General features: G+C 39.8%; 1 protein-coding gene across 4 annotated transcripts in view; it reads left to right on the plus strand.

Annotated features, from left to right (window-relative positions):
• Positions 1-1114: 1114 nt before the first annotated feature.
• The window catches only part of LOC122768320 (6-phosphofructo-2-kinase/fructose-2,6-bisphosphatase 4-like), a 20275-nt gene continuing 11112 nt past the window's right edge, over positions 1115-10277 (plus strand). For 2 of the 4 annotated variants that reach the window (XM_044024235.1, XM_044024234.1), the window contains exons 1-3: positions 1115-1272; positions 9939-10055; positions 10159-10255. In XM_044024235.1, the coding sequence (XP_043880170.1) occupies positions 1215-1272; positions 9939-10055; positions 10159-10255 (272 nt within the window). In that variant the 5' untranslated portion in view covers positions 1115-1214. Of the gene's footprint in view, positions 1273-6655; positions 6969-9938; positions 10056-10158; positions 10256-10277 lie in introns of those variants that run through there. The other 2 variants (XM_044024236.1, XM_044024233.1) reach the window with 2 other exon arrangements.

Below are 10277 nucleotides of genomic sequence, written 5' to 3' on the forward strand. Positions count from 1 at the left end.
AATAAAATCATGCTGTCGTCAGAACATGGAATTCCTGAGGTCACGGGGTATTCCTGAAGAGGGAACCTGTTTTATTTGTTTCCCAGTAACATATAGTACATATAGTAGTTTTTTTGACTTGTTGCTACACTGTGTGTGTGTGCAGAATACCATGTAGTACCATGGTTCTCAAACTGTGGTACGTGTACTATTGATGGCAGTGCGACACTGACAGCTTTGATACGTGCTTCAAACCCTGAACAACAATTCCATAGAACCAGAGGGAAATAAATCATGTGACGTCCAAAGCAACTTCTTCATTGCCTGAGTGAATCAGACCATGATTCACCTGAGCCGTGGTCCAATCAGGTGATTCACTGGCACTGTTCATTGAGTGTTTTCCAAATGTGGAGAAGAAGCAAAAAAACCTGAAACTGCCTCAATCCAAAAGCTGTTGAAAGATTAATGTACCTCAATTAAAACCTTTTGAGTGTTCCCCAACCCACATAAACACCCCCTGCCATAGTTATACAAGTCATATTTACCCAGCACTCTCTCCTCAATAACACAATACACACACATTCATAAATCTTTATTTGTAAATAAAACATAAAATCTTAGTGTGTGTGTGCATCACATAATTCTCTCTCTGTGTGTGTGTGTGTTCATGCGTGTAATTAAAAGTTCAACAGCTAGCCTGCCTAATTGCACTTTGCTGCTGTGGTACGTGACCTTCCTCTGGTATCTTTTTATAGACTGAAAACTTTTCATTTTCATAATTTAGTGTTTAATGATTTAGTAATACACACCTCATGTGGATAAGGGGATAACCTGGCACTTATTCTCCCCCACTTCCCACACTGTTATGGACAAATAAATATCTAAAACTATGACCTAGATGAAAGTATTTGAAGTATTGTTAGTGTCATTGTGACTGTGAACTGGTGTGGGTACATCTTCCTGATGTCATAGAGTGGGTGGGGTTTGGAGTGGGAGGGAGGGAGGCAAGGAAGGTAGACTTCTCTACCTCAGTGCACTTCTCCAGTTGTGGAGAAAGCCTTCCATCCTTCTTTCTTTACTTCCTCCCTCCCTCAGATCTCCACTCACACACTCACTCGCTCACTTACTCTCAGTGTTTGTGTGTTCACTCACACACAGTGAGTGAGCATCAGTGAAGCTGCAGCTGCAAGCACGTACGCACCCGCCAGACTCTGCGCTCCACCACACAGACGCCCATGATGAGAGGCTGCTCCTCCAGCCGAACCAAGCTCACACAGAACCAGGACAGAACGGGTAAGATGCGATCCGTGTCTGTGTGTGTGTGCGTGTGCCTGCGTGTGTGTACGGAGGCTGCACCGTGCGTCAGGGAGAGAGAGCGAGAGAGAGAGGGAGAGAGAGAGAGGGAGAGGAGGTAAACAAGAGTCGACGTGCTGTCAGTGCTGTGGTGATGGGAAGTCCGGCTCCTTTCAAAGATTCGGCTCTTTTGGTTCGGCTCCCATAGCAGAGTCAGCTCATACAGCTCCCAAACGGCTCTTCACTTAATCTCACTTAAATTTAGTAATTTTGAACGGTTCGTGTGTTGGTAAGCAGTTGTTTTTAAGCCTTAATGTGAAGATATCCGGGGCCCAGTGGTCCCTTCAATGGTCCCTTTTTTAACAGCGAAAAGTTACACACAAATGTACTGTTTTATAATAATTTTGTTGTCATTATCATTTCACTCCTGTCCTCCTATGTTATTGTCCACATGGTGTGTCCATCAAAATAAAACCAAGATTTGGCTCTTCCGGTACAGGAGTGAGCTCTTCTAGTTCGCTCCAAAGAATCGTCTCTTAGAGCCGGCTCGTTCGTGAACAACACATCACTACAGCGCTGTCACCTTTACCCTACATAACACCAACAGACGTCTATGTGGTTCAGTTTTTAATAACCTGGATGTTTGACTGTTCTCTGACACTGTGAGGATGAAGAGCAGGCAGATGTTTTTATTCTGATCTGCTGCACGAGAGATTCATTTAAAATAAAAACACATGCTGGTGTGAATCATGAGCTGCAGATGCTGTAGATCTGTGTCTTCTGTCCATTTGATGTTTCCATTTACTGGTCATAATGATGATGATGATGATGATGATGCAGTTCTATGTTTCTAGCTGTTCTAATTGAACAGCTGCAGCGACAAAACATGCAGCGGCTGACATTTTGGCACTGATTCACTATATGACTATAAAACGTTCAACTGTTGAATCAGTCGGGGGGAACATTATGTTATTGCAATTCTTTTCTCCTGCAAGATATAATTTAAAGCCCCAGTGTGTAACTTCTGTCGCCAAAACACTGCGTCCCTTCTCCAGGCGTATGGCGTGTTCCATTTGAAGTCGTAATGTCGGATTCCAAGACGTTTTATAGGTTTCACAGTAAATCACACTGGTCTATTTTTTAGTTGTGAATATGTTGCTACGTATAATACCGTAGAGACCCATGGTTCTTAAACTGTGGTGTGTGTACCACCAGTGGTACATGAGCGTCCTCTGGTGGTAATCAGAAATAATGTTGTACTGTATATACCAGGGTATGTGATCGGAGTGGAGCTGAGGAATTTTGACCAGAGTGTGTAAAAATTTAAACAAATAGATAAATAAAAAATGAAATGATATTAATAAGAGTCACCTTATCTCTTGTTCCATCTTAATCTAATGTCACTATACCAGTGTGTGAAGTATATATGAGGAAGAGGAGGATGATGAGAGAGCAAAATATGTTATTGTGAATAAATCTGCCTCCTGTGAAAAGTCTGTTGCTGACTTTGCTCGACCTATTTACACCACTGTATTTGAACGTTGGTGATAATGGTGTTACTTCAAGAGCTCAATATTTTCTCAAGTGATACTTGGTATAAAAGGTTTACGAACCACTGGTCTAGAGCACTGGTCTTGGTTACATTGGCTAGCCCAGGATACACTTTTTTTGACTTCTCAACCGGAATATTGTTAACTTGACATTACCCCTATTTCCAACTTCCGCTGTAAATGGAACGCTCGATTAACCCCACACCTCAGCATTTGTTTCAGCATCTCACTACCTCACTCATGTTTCATAGACCCTGGGTTATGTCCTTGGCCTAAATTTCTCTCAACATTGGTTCACTCATGTTTCAGAGAACCAGAGATACAGCAACTCTTTAGCCATAAGTTCCCTGACATCTCACTTTCGCGATGTAAAACCCATCATTCTGTGTCTCCACAGACACGAAAAACAAAACACTGATATCCTTAGAAACAGTCATGTGGAGCCAGTGGTTTGAATGTAATGGACATTCGTTTATAATGAAAAGTCAAAGTTCATTGCAAAATATTACCACATGACACTGTCAGAAATGATCCATTCTGTATTTACTGTCTGGCTAAAAACTTCCAACCTGTGCAGTATGTTACTTTTTAAAAAAAGAAATAATTGCAAGAACCATCAATTAAAGTTTAGCCTTTGCAATTTTCAAATTTTATTGTTTCAAATTGCAGTTTTGCTTTAAAAAAAAATGCTCATTAGAAATGGTCACAAATCAGGTTTGTACCGTCACATCTGCCACATGTTTAAAACATTACAAAACCATACGAGAACATGTTGTCGTAACAGTCCTGAGTGAGATTTAGACAGTGTTCGAGATGTATTGCCCAAAATAACAGGATGCATGTGCACACACACTCAGTGCAAGAATTACTACAATAATAATAACAGATTATGCAACAAAGAAACACCAACATGCTCCATCTGTTACCTAAGTGGCTGTGGCCGCAGTTGGACGTACATGACGTGTCATCAAATTATGAACTAATTCCCAATTCACATAAAAGCAGTTAATAGAAACACACATTATTACAAATGTATGATATGTATATAATAGAAACCCTGTCATAGAAAGTAACTAAGAAAGAACTATTTTAGATTACAATATGACAATATATTTACTGTTATGTCTTTTCACCTATGCGAAACGTTGCCCATATAATAATTTACAATCCTGACTGACAGCATTTTCCAATTTTTTTAAGGACATATCATGTCAAGCTAAGAATACATATCTTGTTGGTGGTTGTGCCATTTATTTGTGAACCCGATGAACCTGAGAATCAGGGACTTTGAGAAAAAGAGCTTTTTAATTAGAAAACCTCCTGCGTATTTAGGTCACAGACTCTGTTCCACCACCACTATAACTCTAAAGCTTGATATAAGGAATGTGTCTCATCATGTGTTATGAAGAAATAAACAGATGAACACATACAAATGTCTGTCTGCACTGAAAATTTACTTTTTCACGTTTCCCCGTAAAGTCCTGTCTTTGTAAAGTTATAATATACAGTTAATGTATGTCATTACATTTATTTCTCTGTGGAATTTAATGATCAATACAAATAAAAAAAAAAACTGGTCGGAGCTTCATTGTTGCACTACAGGTGCTTTATATACAAATGGTTTACAGCACTGGGTCAATTACAGCACACACAAACACACACACACACACCTACACACACACAGAAAGAGAGTAATGCTGTCACCTAGTGGTCACTGACAGTATATGAGTGAAGTAAAATTGTAAAATCATCATCAGTTATTAGTTTCCATATTTGTAATTGGACGAGGAGTATTATTTCCTTTTTCACGTTCAATATTTGAACTGTTCTCAGATTTTTTTTTAGCTTTTTAAATGTAAATATTTTCTCAATTTAACAAAGAAATCATCAAAACTGAATAATTATGGTTAAAATAATTACTGACATTTGAGAACATCAACATTTTGGGATTTGGGAAACATGAATTGACATTTTCTGACATTTTATTCACCAAACAGTTCATCTATTAATTGAGAAAATAATCGACACATTTATCAATTATGAAAATAATTTGGACAGTATGTTTTTGAATGACTGTCTGGGAGCAGAATAACTCAGATTATAACTAGATGAGTAGATTATGTTTCCAAGGAAGAAATCCTTAGGCTTTAGACATGTGTGTATATTGTTTTGACACTGTTGAGTTGTCTTCAGTGCATTTATTTATCATATTATAGTATCATTATCTTACTTCAAATTTAATAGTTCGACATCAAACAGCAATTCAAATTCTATACTATAGGTATAGACTATATTCGACTAAAGGTGGCTGGGTTACTAAATACTGACACCTAGTGGTGAAAAGCAAAATCGATATAGCGCTACACAAGGTGATTTACTGGCAAATTACTGGAATTTGACAGGTTTTATAAGAATAAAGCTTACCAAAAATACTTACTTTATTGAGTTTGTACATTTAAGGGCTCGTTTTTCTACATTTTAGTGACCTCTTTTTTGTGTGTATCCATTACAGCCAGATTGTGTGGGTCTATTACACTGTGTTAATTTATAATTATTACTATTTAAATAGTGCAGTGATAGTATATTTACTTTTGATTCTTTTGTCACTGTTGAATGTCTGACTTGAGTATTGTTACTCACTGTGTTAGTGTGTGCACTTTATGTTACTCTTATGGTTAATGTTTACACTAGTTTATATATTGTATTTTATTTTGCACGTTAGTCCTGGTAAAATGCTTGTTCCATTCACTGTGTACTATGTATATTTAATGTATAAAAGTGAGCAAGTATAAAACTATAAACTAGCTTTTTACAAGGCCAGAAAAGCTAATATAATGGTAAAAGCCTAAAGTGGTGCAAACATTGAATATACTTCACATATTTGTATGAACAGCCTTTTAAGTACGCATTTTACTTGAACTTTAGGCAAGGGCCTTGCTTTACAGAGACCGCTGACTTGTGTCACCACATTTCTATAGCAGTCTAAATGGACAAACCAGCCAGAAGTTGCATTTTTGAAGGAGACTCCTACTAAACAAAGTACATGTTTTGTAGTATGTGAAACCAATGTAGTTTCCTAATGCTGGAACCTGGAATTTCCAAAGTCACAGGGTGTTCCTGAAAAAGGAATGACCCCTGACCTTGATTTTTAACTGAGAAACTTTGAGTAATCTCAGGATTCTAGTGTCACAGCCGTACACATAAAAGCACTCTTTAATTTTTAACCGGAGACATGTTTCTACTCCAGGGGTCTCAAACTCAAAACTCAAATGAGGCCACTCAGTGTCTTGTCTGGTCCAACTTTTTGAGGAAAAAAACACAACTCTTCTTTGTTTACATGACTATGGAAGAGGATTATGTAATGTAAAAAAACCTTTTTTTTTTACACTACATTACATGTCATTTAGCAGACATTAATTTTTCTCAGAATTTTGAGATTCAAGTGAGATTTTGGCTTATTTTTTACTTATTTCGATTTCGAGTGTGACTCTTTTCCTCAGAATTCTGAGATTAAAGTGAGAATTCTGACTTCTTTCTTTTTTCTCAGAATTCTGCCTTCAATCTCAGAATTCTGGCTTCTTTTTTATCCATCCATCAATTTTCTACTGCTTTATCCTCCACATGAGGGTCGCGGGGGTGCTGTGCCAACCTCAGCTGACATATGTTTCCAGCAATTCATTTGTGGTCCTCATCCTCTTCCGTACAGGACCTTTGTGTTTATTTACGTTGTTTTTTGTGTGTGAGCACAGTCCGCATTGTGGTAGAGCAGATTGCGTACTGCTGCGGCTTTACTGCGGTCATTACGGTCATTACGGTCGTCAAAGGTGGCATGACTGAGTCACGTGATCTCTGCACTTAGAGTGAGGTCTCCCTCCCTCCCTCCATCCTTCGTTCATCCATCCCTCCTCGGCAGCAGCAGCAGTAGCAGGAGGAACAGAGCATCGCTGATGAAACACCGGTCACCTTCAGAGCAGCATCACGGGAAAAGGTCCCGTGATCCCGACGCGGCCACCGCCACCTCACCGCCGGACAAAATGGAGGATAAGACGACGTCAAACCCGCGGGAACTGACACAGAACCCGCTGAAGAAGATTTGGATGCCGTACAAGAACGGCCTTCCAGAAAAACACATAGCGCAGAGAAAGGGTGCGTGGACGACGTGGCTATTGGCTACAACTGTTAGCATTCACATGTATGTGTTGTGGCTGCTCCTCGCGAGTTTGAAGGGCTTTTTTCTGGGTTAAAACTTGTCTGCAAGGCTAGAGTAAGAATCATGTTCATGTCAGGGTTGTGTGTTTGTGAGCAGATATCGCTCATGTCTCTTGTGTGAGCGCATACTTGAATAATTAACGCTAATCCGCGGCTAATATCGTAGTGTTTTGTTGGCTAACTGACGTTAAACCGTTGCTGTAGCAGGTGCGGTCCTAGTCATTTTGGGGCTCGTGGTGCCCTCAGTGCTCCCATAATAAAATACTTTTTTTCCAAAATAAATTGGATATCTTTAGAAATGCAATATAGCAAAATCAGACTAAAAGTTTAATATTGTCAGTTTAGAGGCATTGGTGTCGATTGTCTTTTGAATAATTGACATCTGACTACTTTTTAATCTGGCTGTCATTACTCAATTTACACATTTTTATTGGAAACTAAGTTAAGTTTTAAAACTGTATTGTCTCATCCAAAATATTATTTGTCAAAGTTAAGTTTTTTTGATTACCTATTTCATGTTATATATCAAATAAGTCCATTTAAAATCTATAAGTTTACTGTTTGGCAGACACACGATGAAGATTGGAGAGACACACTATGAGAGTTAATTCATGACATGCTCATTTAAGGTATTTTGTGTGCAATTTGTTAGAATTAAACTGGGTGAAACTAGTTTCATATAAGCACTGGCCATTGAAAAATCTATATACTGTATGTCGACCTCTTCATTTGAGCACTCTGTTTAAAATTAACATATTGTTAGCAAACACTAAATGTTAACTTTTATGATTCTCTGAAAATTATCCTGGGGAGATGCGTAGACATGGATGTTTCCTGCTCGCATCTCTCTCTTTCTCTCTTGCTGTCATTGATGACTGCTTCACTTTCCTGTGGGTGATAATGTAATCAGGGTCAAACGGTTTACATTTCACAACCAAGGAAATGGAGCTGGAAATCTGCCTGACTGTCTGGGTTTCAGCTTTGTTTCAGAAGAACAGCGTGGGCCTGTCGTTTTTGATAAAGCTTGAACACGTGGCAAATAATACAGCTGGGTTGATTAAGCTTTCTCATGACACTGATTCCAATTGATACAAATCCATGTTGTAATTTAGTTAAATTATTTCTGTATTAATTGTTCAGAAATGAAAGAGGTGGGTCTACAGGTGATTGGGTAGCCAACATAACCAAACATTTTTTCTTTGCGGATGCCTGGCACCCACCAGAGAGTGCCAGCTGTGGTGACTGCCGATATAGCATGTGCCTTAAAAGCACCAGTCAGTAGACTCAGAGTTCAGTTGTCTTTTTGCAGCTACAGACATTTGGTCTGCACACACAGGGTTATGTAAGGATCCACATGAAGGCTGCTGGCAGGGAGGAGAAAGGCCTGGTACTGGGGAGGTTGTACCTCATTGTTGTCCTGTGCCAAGTGTAGCAGCAGGCAGTGGTAAACAATGTGAGAGTTGTGGATGGCCTGTCCCATTTGCACTCACATGAGGCTCTTCTCTTCTCCTCACTGAGTCCTGATGTTTCCAGTGAACAGACCAGTGAAATCACAGGCTTGAGAAGACACTGCGCATAATTAGTTTTGCTGGCAAAGTTAACAAACAGCACAAGCTGTACAGAGAGATAGTGGTTGAAGGAGCTCTAAGGCCTTGTGCCAGAAAACAAAGATTTTTCTTCTGCATATGGAAGGCCGTCTCAAAGTCAAAGAAGGATTTTCAAATTTCAACGGACTTCTCCAAAGAACCTTTCCAGTGTGTGAATGCTTCAGCTTCTACAGAGGACCGAGCACTTCACACAGATAATTTTACAAAGATGCATGCTATGTATCCTTGGTGCAAGTCTTGCCAGGTGGAACCTCAACAATGAAGTAATGACTTGATAGCCTGTTCCCAGAATAGTAGGAAGAAAGGATTCTTGTCTGACTTTGAAAGTCTGGGCAGAGAAAAAAAGAGACAGAGATTTGAGTCCAACCACATTTGTAGATGGTTGTACTGCACTTCTATAATCCCCAAACTGTCCCTTTGCATTGTCTTCCAAGAAACCACATATGGTATCCTCCATCAAACGCCACCCTGCTCTCTGACCCAGTCATCTGTGAACACACTGGCTCTTTGCTCAGTCTCATGTTGTCTTGAGCAGTTTAAGTGCGATGTTTCACAAGTGTTGGACACATGCTGGTGTCACTGTGACCTCTGCTTCACTGAGGACATGCTCAGATAGTTCTTTCACATCAGAAAGCACTGGCACACTTCCAGTTCAGTCTCGTGAGACATGTTTCCATCATGGTACAGTTCAATTTGGTACGTTTTTGAATGGTAAAGCCCTTGATCCGGCTTGTGTTTCAACCTAGAACAGTACCTTTACTTTTTTTCCTGCTCGGTTTGTTGCTATATGAGAAAAGACTGCAGTCACAAGGAGTGATGCTTTTGTGTAATGTAAACATGACCGTGGCAACGTGACGGGCGGAATTAGTTCTCCTGCAATTCAGTGGCAACCCAAAATGCCATCAAATGTTTTGTCTCTTCCAGAGACGACTGGGATGTTCTGTTTTCCTCTTCATTTTCACTGGTGTGTTCTTCCTTCTTCCTCATCTATATCTTACATTGACATCCCTCTAATGGTGTAGTATTTTTTTGGTTCCAGCTGGAACCAGCTTTTTAGGTTCATTAACAAATGTGGGTTTGAAATTTTGGTTTGGGAGCCAGAACTGTGCTGTAACCGTGTTGGTGTGAAAGCACAAGAGTGGTGACTTCTCCGCAGATAGCACTGGATTACATGAACACACTGATAAGGGCAATAAAATGTTAATATTAAATCTTCTCAGGTGCTGAACCAAGGTCAGGCTTGACGTCATTATGTGTAATCAGAATGACTTATGCCATTTTTTGGTCTCTCTTGTTCCAGTATGTATGACCAACTGTCCCACCCTGATTGTGACAGTGGGCCTTCCTGCCAGAGGGAAGACCTACATCTCCAAGAAACTGACCCGCTATCTCAACTGGATTGACGTGCCCACTAGAGGTAGGATCTCTCACAATGTGTGCAGAGAACCCTAATCCGAGTGAATTTCTTTTGTGTTTTGTGCAGTTCAGATGACCTCAACTGTCCTTTTTCTTTCCTCCAGAGTTCAACGTTGGCCAGTACAGGAGAGAGTTTGTGAAAATCTACAAGTCCTTTGAGTTCTTCCGTCCAGACAATGAAGAGGGTTTAAGTATTAGGCGGTAAGAGCGCCTCGTTGCCTCA

Source organism: Solea senegalensis, linkage group LG4 (assembly GCF_019176455.1).
Source record: "Solea senegalensis isolate Sse05_10M linkage group LG4, IFAPA_SoseM_1, whole genome shotgun sequence".
Taxonomy (NCBI): Eukaryota; Metazoa; Chordata; class Actinopteri; order Pleuronectiformes; family Soleidae; genus Solea; species Solea senegalensis.